Raw genomic sequence first — 15,689 nt, 5'->3', positions numbered from 1 at the left:
CACGATTTCTGGTCGGCATTGCCCCGCCCTCGGCCCCCCCCCCCCCCCCCCCCCATAAGCAGGATCGTTTTCTGTGTCGGAGATAGCTGGGCTGGCTGGCTCCGGGCTGATAGCACGCAGTGCACGGGTGGCTATTTAATGTGTTAAACTGTCTGCCAGGAAACTGGCTGCAAGCGTGGCCTGATGCCCCAAATCTATTTCTTCCTCACAGCGAGTGCCATTTATTTTCCTCTCCCAGGGACTGCTGTCGCCATGGAAACTGCCCCACCAGCAGGATGGAGACAGGGTCCAGCCCTCGGCTCCCTACACTTAGTTAGAGAGGCAACACATACATGTGAAACAAAGTCAAGGGTAAGAAAGACGATGTGTGGGTGTGCAGTTAGGCAAGCAGGTCCTCTGAAGTCCCCTAGAGTTCTGAAGCTGGCGGGGGGCGGGGGGCGGGGAGCTTTTTTGAGAACATCTGGGTCTCTCAGGCTGTTTACACAAGATACAATGACAACGACAAACAGTCGGTACAGAGTAAGTGCAGGCTGCGCCCCTCCCGTGCAGCACCCATTTCTCCCTCACTAACTGCGTGGGGCAGGTGGTTCTTATCGTCCCCGTGATACAAACGAAGAAACAGACTCCCCAAGACCCATCACCTGCCCACATTCAGCAGAAGAAAGGCCCAAAATGGGGAGGAAAACCCTGACCGTCCAACCCCAAAGCCTGGACCTCTAACACACAGCTGCCTGCTCCCCACCTCCCACCTCTCCTCTCACTTCCCATCAGGCCAGGCTTCAAAGGCGCCGGCAGCCAGTTGCATCCCGTGTCTCCCATTTCCGTTTGAGCATGTGATCCTCCCTGACCCTGGCCCTGGACCACTTTATCGCATCCCACAGAACGAGGGCTCTGCAGAGCAAGATTTGGGCAACCCCGATTCCGGCCAGGTTTCTCATTTTACAGAGGAGCAATTTAGGCGGGGCGAGGAAATGAGTTGCCTCTAGCTGCACAGCTAATAAATGTCAGAGTTGGCACCAGAGGGCCAGGCCCCCCCCCCCCCGCCCCCCGCCGCCAGTGCTCCGCTTGCTGTGTTGCCTCACATCACTGTTTCTAATCCAAACCCTGAGCCAGCAGACTCTCCCGGCCAAGCACCAGGGCTAATCCCCTTGTAGGCTGACTGTTAAATCAGCCACTCATTAGAAGAACCATAAAGCTCAAGCACGCAGGGTGCGCGGCCACTTAGGAAGTGCTTCCACTCGGCTCTCCGGCTTCCAGGCCTCGCTGCCTCTGGGTGCATTGAAAACAGTCCAGTAACGAAGCCTGTTCATAAAGTGTACGCCTCCCAGAGTCACCTGTGAACTACTCCGGAGCGGGAAAGGATCGCTGTGCTTCAACCAGTGGGACGCAAGGTGTCAAGGACAAGAGGCGGGTGTCTGCACAGTTTCCCGCGTCCAATGGCTTTAGGGAGCAAAGTTCTGCCTGTGAATGAGCTTCGGACGAGCAGGGGGCGGTGCGCATCATCTTGTTCTTCCATTTTAATGCGAATCTTAACACCACTATGAACACGCTTCCCTTCACATACCTGCAACATGGCTCTAGCTCGCCGAAGCTGTGAGTGTTTATTAGAACCAAGAGCGTGGACCCGTCCCAAAGAGCATGCTCAGACAGCGGCCCCCTGCCCGTCGAGCCCGTGTGTACCTTTTTGCCCCGGCACATTCTCTTCCTTCTGCCAGGAATCCCTTTCCCCTTTCCTGCCAGCTCACCTTGCACTGCCCTCATCCACAGTCACCGCCTCTAAGACGCCGCCCGGGATTTCCCATACGGGTGTATTGAAACCTTATTCTGTGCTCCTAAAGTATTTGTGAAAGTAACAGCAGCTACCATTTTTAGTGCCTAATACAGTCAGACTCTTCACATACGTTATCTCTGTGCCTGTGTGGCAGGCTCAGCTGGTCCAAGGTCAATGTGGCTGTTAGGTCACGAAGCTGGGTTTGGAATTCAGGTCTCTCAGGCTCCAGAATCCATGCCTTTCTACTAACACAACTGGCAGCTTTCTTGCCTCAAATTTACCACTTCCTGGAGCAGGTGATAAATATGTGTTTCCTACTCCATCTGCCCGTAGACTGACTGCCTCTGGGGCATACCTGAGTCTTATGATGTATCCCTGTGCCTGGCACACAGGAGATGCGAAATAAATGGTTAGTGGAGCCCTAGCTGGTTTGGCTCAGTGGATAGAGCGTCAACCTGGGGACTGAAGGGTCCCAGGTTCAATTCTGGTCAAGGGCACATGTGGGCTTGATCCCCAGTAGGAGGTGTGCAGGAGGAAGCCGATCAATGATTCTCTCTCATCCTTGATGTTTCTATCTCTCCCCCTCTCTTCCTCTCTGAAATTAATAAAAATATATTTAAAATAAATAAATAAAAAATAAATGGTTAAGTGGATCAATAGCTTGTTGAATGATGAGCTTATCCCTTTATCTAATTAGCTGATGGAGCCTTGTTTTTGATAAAATCATAACAATGTACCAAATCACACTCCACACACCCCACTCCCAATGTAGAATCAGGTAAGTTTCTCAGCCAGCAGATCCATATACTAACCCACTGCTTCTCCAGTTCTAATGTAATACAAGACTACTAATTTTATATATATATATATATATATATATATATATATATATATATACACACACACACACACACACATAGTTACTGAGTTTTTAGAGAGAGAGGAAGGGAGAGGGACAGAGAGATAGAAACATGGATGAGAGAGAAACATCATCAATCGGCTGCCTCCTGCACACCCCCCACAGGGAATTGAGCCCACAACCAAGCACATGCCCTGACTGGGAATCAAACCAATGGCCTATTGTAAGCATGTCAAACTCAAAGGCTAACACGGGCCAAATAAACAAGGGTTAAGTTTATGCGGGCCGCAAAAAAAAACACAAAAGCTCCCACTTTCATAGAAACGTAGGTTTATTTTGATGGAGACATGCTGAATACTTTCAAAAGGCTGAAATTAATGAGTAATCGTTAATGAGTATTCGTTGTGGGCCGCATGTGGCCTGTGGGCCGCAAGTTTGACATGCTTGGCCTATTGGTTCCTGGCTCAACGCTCAACCGTTGAGCTGCCCTGGCCTAAGTTTTGTTCAATGGAAGGTTCCGATTTAAAAGGGCTGGGTGGGGCCTGAGGGTCTGTCTGCATTTCTGGCAAACTTCCGGTGACGCTGCTGATTTCAAGGCCTCATTTGAGGGCCATTTGGGTCTAAACGCAGTAGCAGCAGCAGCCATTGACCTTCTGTTCCCTTTGGCTGGTCACGAAAAACACAACTTCACTCGTGGGCCGTGCTCCTCCCAAAGCAGGACCAGACTGCGAATGCTCCTGGTTTTCCATGTTTTAGCCAAATGTTTAAGTTAGGCTCTGGGCTATAAACATTTGGCAGCATGAACATGGGTTTGCACTTTGGTTTAGTCATACCCTATCAATAAATTACAAGTGAATGAGGGAGAGGGGACATTTGCTGGAAGATTCCACTCCAGTGACAGTGGATGGGGAGGGAAGTGGCAGAGGGTCCCTCCCAGCGGCCTTGGCAGCTAGTGACCACTGCGGGCCGGAAGGGAGCCCCGCTGCAGTGTGATGGGAAGTGCCCCCCCTTGCCACTGCCTGCCCTGCGGCCACTCTCCCAGCGGGTCTCCCGGTAAACAGCAAGCGCTCCCGGTGCGCCCCACACCATCCTTTGCCGGCACGCTGAGTGTCTCAGAGGTCAGGCACCCCGGGCCCCAGATGTTTGGGAGGAAATCACCCTCTCTTCTGCTCCTTTTCCAGATGTCCCTGGGCCAGCAGCAGTCAGCGCGAGGTGTGCCTTGTTTGAGATGCAAGGGGACGTGTTCAGGCTTCGAGCCACATTCGTGGAGGTAAGGGAGTTCGTCTGGAGGCTCCGTCCCCTTCGCTTCTGGGCGGTCCTCTCAGGGGACCCTGGTGATTCTCTGCCGGGGCTGCTTGGGATGCACGCTGTGGGGGGGAGTGGCCCCGGGACCAGTGCCCTCCCTCTCGGCTTAACTCAGAAATGCCGGAGAGCCCTCGGGGAGCCAGGATGAGCAGGAGTTTAGTTCTCCCTTAACCCTGTCACGGCGGGCCCAGCCCAGCAAGCGCTGTCCCCGGAGGGTGGGGGCAGTTGTTAGCTGGTGCTTGGTCCACTCTGGGTAGAGCTCTGGCCTGGGGTTTGGTGCCTGAGGCTGCTCTCGTCCTGCTGCACCATCCTCCCTGTTGGTGATCTCAGTGCCCCTAGGACAGAAGTCGGGGTGTCCACATACCTAAAACCAAGACCTGGATTTCATACCCAGGGGAGAGGACCCCAAGAGCCAGCTGGACTGTTCTTCCTTCTCTTTTCTTTTTTTCTTTCTTTCTTTCTTTCTTTCTTTCTTTCTTTCTTTCTTTCTTTCTAATATAGTTTGATTGATTTCAGAGAGGATGGGAGAGGGGGAGAGATAGAAACATCCATGATGAGAAACATTGATCAGCTGCCTCCTGCACACCTCAGATTGGGGATCGAGCCTGCAACCCAGGCATGTGCCCTGACCTGGAATTGAACCATGACCTCCTGGTTCATAGGTTGATGCTCAACCACTGAGCCACACAGGCCTGGATGGACTTTTCTTTCTCTTATTGACTGAGGGCTCTGAAAACTGGAGGTGGGGTTGCCACACTGCTGTTCACACCAGCATCTCTGTGGTTGGCACCCAAGGAGCTGTGCAGGGCATGGCCTGCAGCCCTGTGAGGCGCTGTAGGGCATGACAGCAAGAAAGCACTTTTGTCTCCATTGCCAGAGCGATGCCTTGGGGGGCACAAAAGGGGGCGGGGACAAAATTTGGGACGATTTCATCTTAGAGATATTAACTTCCACTGTGAGAAGGCAATTACAAAAGTACTGAACTGAGCTAGAGTTTTTGTATTTAAATGTTAAAATAACCCTAAGTGGTATAGCATCTCCATTCTGCAGATCAGGAAACTGAGGGTGGGTAATGGGGAGATGGCTACTAAATGGCAGCATTCAGACTCGGGTCTGTGGGCAACCCCATCCCATTCTGCAGCCCTGCATGCCGTGAGCTTTCACATCACAGAACTGTTTCCTAGCTCCATTCCTTGACAGTCCTCACCTCAGAGGAGCTCGCGTGGTCTTCTGGATGCACAGACCTTCAAAAGGTCATCCAATCCCAATTCCTGTCCCCTGCACACATTCCTCCCACAGCGACAACACTCCCAGGAGGGGGAGCCCCCTCAACCCCCAACCCCGTTTTGGCCACTTGAGCTCTTTCTGACCTGGAGGAGAGTCAGCTTCCCTATCACGTCACCCCATTGGTCCTGAATCTGCCACCAGGGTGTCAGGGTGCCCGGGGTCGTAGAACAATGTGTAGAATCATCAGCTTAGGGCCTTCAGACAGCTCCTTTCAGAGTTCTGGGGGCAGCGGGCTGATGTTCCCTAAATGCTCACACAGAGTCCGTTCAGCAGCGTGTCCTTTCTCGCCAGGCTCACAGCCCCGTGCTTTCTGTTGGCTGACACCTGACAATGACTGTTTATCATAGTTGGTCCAGTTTTCTAGATGTTTCTGGGTGGAGGGCAATTCTGGGCCCGGGTTCCTCACAGCTGGAAGCAGGTGTCTCTCAGCATCGCTTACATCCCTCCATTTCCTCACCATCCAATAAACGATTTGAACATCAAGTGAGTTTATCCATGAGAAGGGCAGATTGCAGCGTGTCGGTCCTGCATCCTGTGAACTATTTGGTTAGAACAACCTTAACAGGGACCTAAATTCAAGCCACCCAGGAGCAGTGAGGTCCCACCTTTAGGGGGGAAACCATGTCAAACCACTTTTATGCCCCAGTTCCCATCCTCTCCTTAGTCTGAAATAGAAGTAAAGATCCAAGCAGCCGGCCTGGGTTAGTGGGAAAGGCCCTCAGGGAATCACAGGACAGCATTCACGTGCCGACTCTGCCTGGACAGGGCACCGCCCTTCTCTACGCCTCAGACTTCCCAGCTGAGAAATGGGGGCGTTGGAGCTGATGTGCTCTGGGGTCCACTCTGGCTTTACAATCCCATTGTTTCAGGCAAATTGCTTATAATCAAACAAACGGTTCACATGGTTAGAATTAGAATGGAATTCGTATCAGAAGCACAGAAGGGGAGCATCACTGAGAGAGGAGGGTGCAAGAGCAGGCTTTCAGAACAAACATATGATGAAAACAAGGGGGCGACTCCCAGCAGCCTTCCTTTCAGCACCCCGCTCTCCCCATAGCCACGCCGGCTCCTTGCCCACCTGGCAACCCTCACAGGATGCTGCATTCCCTCAAGGTGGGGACCCCTCCGGGTCTCCAGGTATTTCAGAGAGAGTCCAATGCAAGGTCCCTCCCCAGCATGCAAAGATCTTTTTATATTATTATTATTATTATTATACTAATTAGTTTTATTTTTTTCAATATACACTGACTTCAGTGGGTAGAGAGAAAAAAAAAACAGCCCTGATTTAAGGAAAACTGGAAACATAATATGAAAAATGGAAGAGAGACCACTGGCTGTTCAAGTTACAAAATGTGGCATTCTTCAGTGGTCGCTCTTGATAGACTCTCCCGGGCTCCCCGTGATGGCACCCTTCTCCTGCGGCCCGGTCCCCGGGCCAGCTGCGGCAGCCGCCCCTTCTCACGGGCAGGCGATCGTTGTACAGAATTCTGCAGTAAAAGACCTAGGCTTCCTACGTTTTTCGAGGAACAACCTGGAGAAAGTCGACCGGAGCTGCTTAAAGTCCTTAAAGGGACCGCGTGGTGACTGTCCCACTTTGGGGTGTGTGCATCGGGATCACCTTGGGAACAGGATCCCAAATGCCCAGCCCGGGTCCCATCCAGACCCATGCCTGTGACTAGCGGGGCCGGGGCAGGGCATCTCCAAGTTTACCCAGCTCCCCGGGGGATCTGGATACGCAGCAAAGTTTGGAGACTCCTCAATAGACCAGGCATCACCAAGCTGATGACGAGCCAGACAGTCATCATTTTAGGCTTTGCAGGAGAGGCGATAGAATGGTATTGATCAGGAATAAAATGTCCCAGTTCCACAAATCAAGCAACCTCTTCTCATGAGAATGAAAAGACCTCGTCTTTGCCCCGCGTCGCCTTTAGGGTCCTCTTCTCTCTTGAAGTGCCAGAATTATCCTCGAGTTTGTCCATTTTGACTTTTCTCAAATTGCAGCCTATGAATGGGAACTTGGGCTGCAAGCTTCTCCTCAAATACCGTCTTCCCCACTTGACATCACGCGGCACGTCAGTTCACTGAAGACAGGAAGCAGCTCACACTAAACAATGGGCTCCACCTTCTGAAACCCACTGTTTTCCAAGCTCACCTCCACGGAGCCCTTGTCCACGTGCCACACACTAAGGCCCTGTGGTCCCTCCAGCGAGCTCCCACACGGCACATGCACCTCTCCTGCGGCCCCGCTGACCCCACTTCACGTTTAGTTTCCATCCGATGCTCTCCCCTCCCACCCCTCCTGGAAGTTCCCTGAAGGCTGTGAAGGGGCCTCTTCCCTTCATGTTACACGAGGGCTTCCCCACCTCAGCGCTGCTGACATTTGAACCGGATGACTCTCTGCTGCAAAGGGGGAGCTGTGAACTGTGGGATATTCCACAGCATCTCTAGCCGCTACCCTACAGATGCCACAGCACTCATTGTGACGATCAAATGTGTCTCCAGACATGGCCAGGTCCCCCAAATGTAGTCCCATCCCAACGGCCCATTGGTCTCAGACAACCATGTGTCTGCTGCTAACCTTTCCAAAAGCTACTCACGTTAAACTTTGCACTTGCTTTCAGCAGGGTAGATGCTGCCAGCAGGAGACCGCCTCTCTTTTCTGGAGGTTGATCTCACTTGTCCCCATCTCTGCCCGCCCCCAGGAAAATATGCAAGTCCTGCAAATGCAGCCAAGAGGACCACTGCCTGAGCTCCGACCTGGAAGATGACCGCAAGATTGGCCGCTTGCTGATGGACTCCAAGTACTCCACCCTCACGGCCCGCGTGAAAGGCGGGGACGGCATCCGGATTTACAAGAGGAACCGGATGATCATGACCAACCCCATTGCCACTGGGAAAGATCCCACCTTTGACACCATCACCTATGAGTGGGCTCCCCCCGGAGTCACCCAGAAACTGGTAAGAGCTTCCTCCAACCAAGTGGTTATTTTCTTGCCCTTGTAAATAAATGTTAGCCGTGCCACAGATTCCCACATTTCAAGAGGGCAAGGTTACAGAAATAGTAGAAATGGCTGTGGTTTCATGTCTGTTCCCACCTTCCAATGTGACCTTGAAGTGAAGACTGTCTGGGCCTCGGTTTCCTCATCCATAAAAGGGGTACAGTTGTTCATATGACCTCTAGGGCCCTTCCAACTCTAGTACCTGGCTGCTCATGGTTCCCTGTGGGCTCCTCACTTCTAAACAGAGGATGGCTTATCACCCAGACGTCTCCAACTGCTTGTCTTCATCTGAGCCATGTTCATTTCCCCTCAGCGTGGCTGGGATGTGCCATTTGCAAGCCTTAGGAGAGCAGAGAAACAGCCCTTGCTTCTCCCTCGCAGCTGAAGTCTCTTGGGCTTAGAAGGGAGAGCCAAACTGGCTTTTCCCAGCTGTGGGGAGGAGGCACCCAGAGAAGGCGGGGGCAAATAGTTGGAGAAGGCCTGAGGAGGGTAGAAAGGATAAGGCCCACAGAGAATGGGTGACTTTCACAAGTCACCTGGCTACCCCCCAGAATCTCTGGATACTCCCTAGATGGCCCCTGGAATCTCTGGGGGCTCATAGAAGTCCCCATGGTGGGCCTCGCCCCAGACCCTTAAGTCAGAAGCTCCAGATCTCAGGGTCAGAATCCCCAGAAGTGAGCAGTTAAATGCTGCCCCAGGTAGCGCCACGTGCAGCCACCCTCAAGACCCACTGGACCAGTCCAATTCTGAGTGGACCACTCGAATTTCAGCAAGCACCTACATCACCTGGAGAGCTTGCCAAAATGCATCCGGGACTCTTGGGTCCTGAGATTCTGCACTCCTGACCAGCTCCCAGGCGCTGCTGATGCTGCTGGTCCCAGGCCACACCTGGGATAGCAACAGCCTAGGTGGTTTCTGCAAGTTAGTGAACTAACAGAGGCCCTACAGTTTTAGAGACTCAAGCCTGACATTTAGTTAAAGCTCGCCTGGGAGAAAAGGAGAGCCTTTGGAGTCCTGCATGGTTCCGTCCCCACAGACTCCTCCCACAGCTCCTGCTGCACCCCTGTCACTCAATACCCTGCTGCACCCCTGTCACTCAGTACATGACAGCCCACTGGCTGTCCTCCTTCCTGCTCGGAACACACTAAGCTCTCAGCCTCCTCAGAGCTGTTCCCTTTGCACTTGCTGTTCCCTTCCTTGGCGTGTCCTTTCCCTGTTCTTGTATGGCTGGGTCCTTCTGGCAGTCAGGTCTCTAACTCTCCAAACTACGGAAGATGCCACCCTCTCTCCTACTCTCCTCTCTCTCGGTAATCCATTGTTTCTTTAGAAGCTTTTAGAAGCAAATATAATTGTCTCATGAGCGAAGCAAGGCCCACGAGGGCATACTGTCCTGTGCACTGTCCCGTCAGCCCCTTGCACCGAGCAGGGCGCGTAATGGACTTGAGTATTGGTGCTGCGTCGCCGGCCTGCCCAGTGACATTCCACATGGGTCTGTGGACGGGTGCCCCTTCACAAAACCCTTGCAAGTAGGCCACAGTGAGAAGCGCAGACATTGAGAGTAAATGTGGGGGAAGTTTTGTAGCAATTGGCATCCAAGGGTGTGATCCCTGTGGTCAGACTCCCGTGAAAGCCTCACGTGACAGGTGCGCCTTCTCACCACGTGCAGGGGCCCACAGACCGCTCTGCTGTCGGGGGGAAAGCTAGCCAAACCCCTGCCCCTCACCACAGAGAGTCTGAGCAGCACAGTTCCAATCCACGCAGAAGAGGGGGGTATCCCCTTCAGGGAAAGTGGACAGAGGCAAAGATTTCCTTTTTAAAGCTGTATTTTTGAGAGGTATGTTTTAAAAGAACACTTCAGCATTTGTGAGCTCAGCCACCCTGTGGGGTAGGAATCATCTTACATGTAAGGAAACTCAGGATGGTTAACTGGCCTTCGCCAGCTTGAGGGGCTGGGCAGGGGCAGATCCCGGGCCCCAGAGGGTGGCGCCCGCAACAGCAGCACCAGGATGTGCCGGCCGCTTCCGAAGGCGGGGCTGCCGCCAGTGCGCAGGTCTGGGTAAGCCATCCAGTGGAACTCTGAGATGGCAGCGGCAGCTGATGCGAGCAGCTCTTAAAAGGGCTGGCTGTGGGCGTCAGGAGCTGGTGGTGAGATCCCCCAGGGCTTGGCCCCAAACTGATCAGAGGACGCACCGTCGGGCCATGATTAATGCTGGCTCATAAGCCACAGGGTATAAAGGCCCCTCTGTCGGCCCTGCATCTGGCCTGCCGAGCAAGTCACATTCTTGAGGTTGGACTACTCTCCCTTCCTACTCAACGTCCCGACTTTGTTCTTTTAATTCCCAAATGGTGGGGACTGATTATAGTTTGGAAATGGGACCAAATTTTGCTGTCATCCTTCCCAACCAGAATTAAAGCCAGAGGAATCCTTAAGCCTTTAAAACCTGGTCACGGTAAACCTAATTGCTAATATTTATTGAGCATTTACTGTGTGCCAGGCACTATCCATGCACGATCTCACCTTCTTTTCCAACCTTCTTAGGGATGTACTATTATTACCCCCAGCTACAGGAGGGGACACTGAGGCTCAGAGAGGTGGCACTGCTGGCCACATGCCCCACAAGAACCCATGACCCATGGGCTCCCTGACTCCAAAGCTTGGGCTGTTCCCTGCCAGGCCAGGCCAGGCGAACTGGGCAGGTGGACGGGGAGGCAGAGAGACGGTGCCCAGCTGGGGCTTGGAGCTGGAACAGGGTCCCCGGGAAGGAAAGCTGCCTGTCTCCAGGGCCCCAGCCAGGAACCCATGAGCTCTGCAGGCCACAGACACCCACGGCCAGGACAGAGCCGTGAGCGGTCACTGTGGGCGCAGGGATCGGCTGGGGGCTGGCCGCCGGCCACTGCTCCAGGCTTCCAGAGTTTGTTTGTCAGGCTGAGCAGGAAGGGGTGCAGCCCGTTCAGGCCAGAGCCACAGACTTATCCCGGGACTGGGGACCCTGGCACCAGGCCATCCGTACCCAGTCCACCCACCTGACATGATGACACAGGGAGACTCCCCAGCGATGGGGGGACATTTTTTTCTCTTTGCAAATCCATCTTCCAGAGAAGCGGAACAGAAGGGGCTGAGACCCAAGCTGCTGAGTTCAAAGCCGCCTCTATCACAGACTAACCGTGTGACCTGGGGAGTTACCTAACCTCTCTGTGCCTCAGTTTCCCAAGAGGCAGTATGAGTACCTTCCTGCTAGGGGTGTTGTCAGAAGTAAATGGGTTCATGTACGTAAAGCACCTAGAAGAGCGCCTGGAACTTAGTAGCCGCCACGTCGTGGCCATTCCCGTCATTCCTTAAACCTCTCGGCCTTAGGGAGTGGGTGGCTTCATGGAAGAGGGGACTCTCCCAGGAGCGGAGTCAGCCGTGCCACTGAGGCGGCTTCACCACCCGGGCAGAGCGAGCCAAGCTCTCGTTTCCGCCTTCCTTCGGGCCTGGGAGCAGGGCGGGCCCCAGGCAAGAAATGGGAAGAGCTCGTGTGGGCGTTTCCTCCCAGGGACTGGCTCCTGCCCAGCCTGCTGGTTGTGGGACTGCGGCTTCCCTTGTCCTCTGGGTGGTCTCATCCACTCCCCCAACCCATTGTCCCCAGAAGGGCCCTCACCTGCAGGGGTCCTGCTCCAGACGCACCTGGGAGAGCCTCCAGATCCCTAAGTCAGAGCCTCTGGGTGGGCCCAGGGGAGCTGTGCACAGGTCTCCCAGCGAGGCCTCTGCAGCATAAAGCTGGAGACGGGGTTCCTCAGACCTACCTGTCTGGCATGTGCTGGAAGCCACCTGCAGTCTCAGACTGGTCAAAAGAAAAACCATGCATCACCCTGGCCTTGCCAAGACTGGTTCAAGGATAAGCCCTTCCTAGACGGGTAGTGAGCTGTGTGGCTCCATAGAGATCCTTGTTCTTCCAAGTGCTGGGTGAAGGATCGTGGCCTCTTGGGCCAACAAGAACCCCTCACCCCCTTGGCCCCTTTCATGGGCTGTAGACCAGGGGAGCGCTGCTGCTCAGCTCTCTCTTAGTCATGGTGGAGATCAGGTGAGTCACCACAGGCTTCTCACAATCGCCAAGACCATAATGATCGTGCAGCCTACCCTGAACTTTGCAGATGAGAGAACTGAGGCCCAGAGGGGTCGGGCACTCTCTCGGTCTTACATAGAGAGCAGCAGCAGGGCTGGAGCTGGAAACCCAAGTTTCCTGACACCCCAGGACTCTGTCCCCCATGCAGGCCATCTCCCGCCTCTGGGACAACACCGTGAAAAGTGTTAGGGACTGCGCAGGGATTCACAGGGGGCGCTGTGGGTCCACGGTGCCCGAAGGAGCCTCAGCTGGTGTCCCTGGAATCCAGGGCAGAGCCATGGCCACCATTCAACTGGAACCCAGGTCTCCTCCTCCATTTTCCAAAAACACTCTTACCCAGAACTCATTTATGATGAAACTCAGCATACACCAGGCTCTGGACTAGTACCCCCGCCCAGCTTCCTCACCCCTGCGCCCTAAAAGCAGACGATGGCTCCTTATGAATTGTAGTATGACTTTCCAAGTTGATTCACACAATCCCCAATGGTGCGATATGAGGCAGGCAGGTTCGAAGACAGTAAGTTCGGCAGTAGCCACCTGGGCAGTGGGAATCAAACAACCTGGTGGTGTGTCAAGGTCACGGCCAAGGTCAGACACAGAAATGGAGAGCAGTTGTCAAGGATAAACACTTTGCTTTTCAGTTTCTCGTGCTGCGTGGCTCTGACCTTTACTTTCCCCTCTCTCCCATCCCCAGGACCCACCCAACTAGAGGATTTCTGTTCATTTATTTTTTTTCTAAAAAGGCCAGATTGGTGGTTATCTCTGAACATATTAATATTCACATGGTTACCCTTCATACCCATGTGGAAATGTTACTGACTTCAGACCTTATTGATTCTACTGTTGGAAGGTGTCCTTGCAGATTTTTAAATTAATAAACCATGAAAACCCTGACAATCCATAATGATTTAATTATATTTTTCCAAGAAAAGCAATTTTAAACTAGATTGACTTTTTTAAAATTAGGCATCGACATGAGGTTAGTAAAGTAAAAATATTCCATTTTGAAGGAAACAAAATCCATGCCCCAAAGCCAGCAAGTCTAAAATGAACACCTGCTTACGTCACACCATTCTCACCAAGAAAGTGACCTGTGACTACCACTTGGGTGTCACCACTCCTTCCCTGGGAATCCTTGGGTTCGGCCAAACCCTGAAGAAGCTGGAGAAGGTTCCCCAGTCCTCGGGTCTCTGCTGGGGCCGGGGAGTCACGGTGGGTTTCTCCCCTGCCCAGGGCCTGCAGTACATGGAGCTCATCCCGAAGGAGAAGCAGCCAGTGACGGGCACCGAGGGCGCCTATTACCGCCGCCGCCAGCTCATGCACCAGCTCCCCATCTACGACCAGGACCCCTCTCGCTGCCGCGGACTTTTGGAGAACGAGCTGAAACTCATGGAAGAATTTGTCAAGCAGTACAAGAGCGAGGCCCTCGGCGTGGGAGAGGTGGCGCTCCCGGGGCAGGGCGGCTTGCCCAAGGAGGAGGGCAAGCCGCAGGAAAAGCCAGAGGGCGCAGAGCCCACCGCCCCGACCACCAACGGCAGCATCGGCGACCCGACCAAAGAATACGTAAGTCTCTCCCGGGCCTCGGGGCTGCTGCAGCCGCCGGCAGGCCTCCTCCCTCATCCATGCACTCGTTCATGCAGTCAGGCCTCCAGCAGCTATTGATGCTCATTTACTCTGTGCCTGGCACCGTCCCGTGGACAATAACACAAGGTCACTGCCTCCAGAGTGTCTCTGTCCAGTGGCAGTCACAGACAACCAAACTGTGGCAGCTTAGGGAAAGGGCATCTACACTTGCTTGGGTGAAGGTGGGTGTGGGTCAGGAGCCGAGGCCCACGCTGGGCTAGAGCTAGGAGCCACCCAGGCCCTAAAGAGGTGAGCATGTGCCTTGAAAGGCCCCAAGAGCAGAGCAGAAGATGGAAAGAAGTCCCGTGTGATTAAAGGCAGGGTGAGCTGGGGGAGGCGGACACCAGGCAGGCCAGGTAAGTGGGGATCGCTTCCTGAAGAGTCAGGCCATCCATCCTTCCGTCCATCCATTCATCCATCCATCCATCCATCCATCCATCCATCTACCCATCCACCCACCCATCCACCCACCCATCCACCCATCCACATCCACTCACCTACCTACCCATCCATCCATCCATCCATCCATCCACCTACCCACCTACCCATCCATCCATCCATCCACCTACCCATCCATCCATCCATCCATCCATCCATCCATCCATCCATCCATCCCTAAGTGCTGATCAGACTGTGCTGTTTGCTGAGCCCAGGAAATCAAACAAGCAGGATACTCTCCCCACGTGGGAGAAAGCCATGGCTTACGGCTTCACTCCAAGGGCCATGGGAGCTGTGGCAGGCTCCCCGGGAGGTATGGTGGGATCGGAGCCATGCTTCTGAAAGCTCTGAGCCAGAGTGAGGGTGATGTGCTGGGGGGTGATCCTCTGGAGGCTGTGTGGGAACACACAGAGGAGCCAGGGTCTGGGTGGTGGAAGCCTCAGGGATGGGTTTGCCTCATTCTGTCCCCCAGGAAGTGAAAGGACCAGCTTGAGACTGCCATTGCTGAGTTTCGTGGCTGCCAGCTCCCTTCCACCTTTTGCACCATCCCCCTCCCCCACACCCCTCAGCAGTCAGGCGGCCTCAGGCTTCTATTTGACATTTGGAGACAGAAGCACGCGGTCCTCAAGCAAACTACCTGGCTTGCTGGGAAGAGGCTGCAGTCACTGTGTGAGCCAGACACCCAGGGCAATGCCAGCCCGAATGGCTCCGTCCTCGCTGCTGCATTGACGCAGACTTGTTATCTCAAACTGAGGCCTGCATCTCCCACCCCCGTGCTGCTGGCGCGTCCCTCGAGGATTACCATCTACCAAACTGTGTTTATCTGAGAATTAAGGCAAAAGAACAGAACTTACTTTCTCCACCACACATTTGGGGGTGATGTTGAAAAGACCCATTTCTCAGGAGGACGACACGTCCCAGGGACTTTAAAATTAGATCCTGTTTTATAAACAGATCTCCTCCCCGACTCTGCCTTCTTTCCACCCTCAACTAGCTATTTGTCCTTAAGGATTAATCCTGTGCAATTCCAAGTTGGAAGGCGACTTCTTTCAGTCGTTGTGACATTTCCCAGTTGCCATTCCCGAGAGACAGATGTTGATCTAAGAAGGCATTTTCTCTTTGTCTCAGCCCCACATTTCGTTCAGGGTGGAAGTGGGGCAAAGGTGGCTTGGGATCCCAGATCCCTGCCCACAGTCAACTTTAGGAAACACTTCTGACACTTAGGAAGCATTTAAACAAGACCGGACAGTAAAGGGCAGATTCCACAGTCAGAAAATAAAGTAGGGACTCCAAAGGAAGCC

At 53.6% G+C, this 15,689-nt stretch overlaps 1 protein-coding gene across 1 annotated transcript in view; it reads left to right on the top strand.

Moving 5' to 3' along the window:
- LMCD1 (LIM and cysteine rich domains 1) overlaps positions 1-15,689 on the top strand; it is a 58,392-nt gene that overhangs the window by 28,954 nt on the left and 13,749 nt on the right. The window contains exons 2-4 of the mRNA XM_054729484.1: positions 3,812-3,900; positions 7,925-8,180; positions 13,561-13,890. Coding sequence (XP_054585459.1) covers positions 3,812-3,900; positions 7,925-8,180; positions 13,561-13,890 — 675 coding nt within the window. The remainder of the gene's footprint in view (positions 1-3,811; positions 3,901-7,924; positions 8,181-13,560; positions 13,891-15,689) is intronic.

Source organism: Eptesicus fuscus, chromosome 18, assembly GCF_027574615.1.
Source record: "Eptesicus fuscus isolate TK198812 chromosome 18, DD_ASM_mEF_20220401, whole genome shotgun sequence".
NCBI lineage: Eukaryota > Metazoa > Chordata > Mammalia > Chiroptera > Vespertilionidae > Eptesicus > Eptesicus fuscus.
This window is presented reverse-complemented; position numbering and strand designations above follow the sequence as displayed.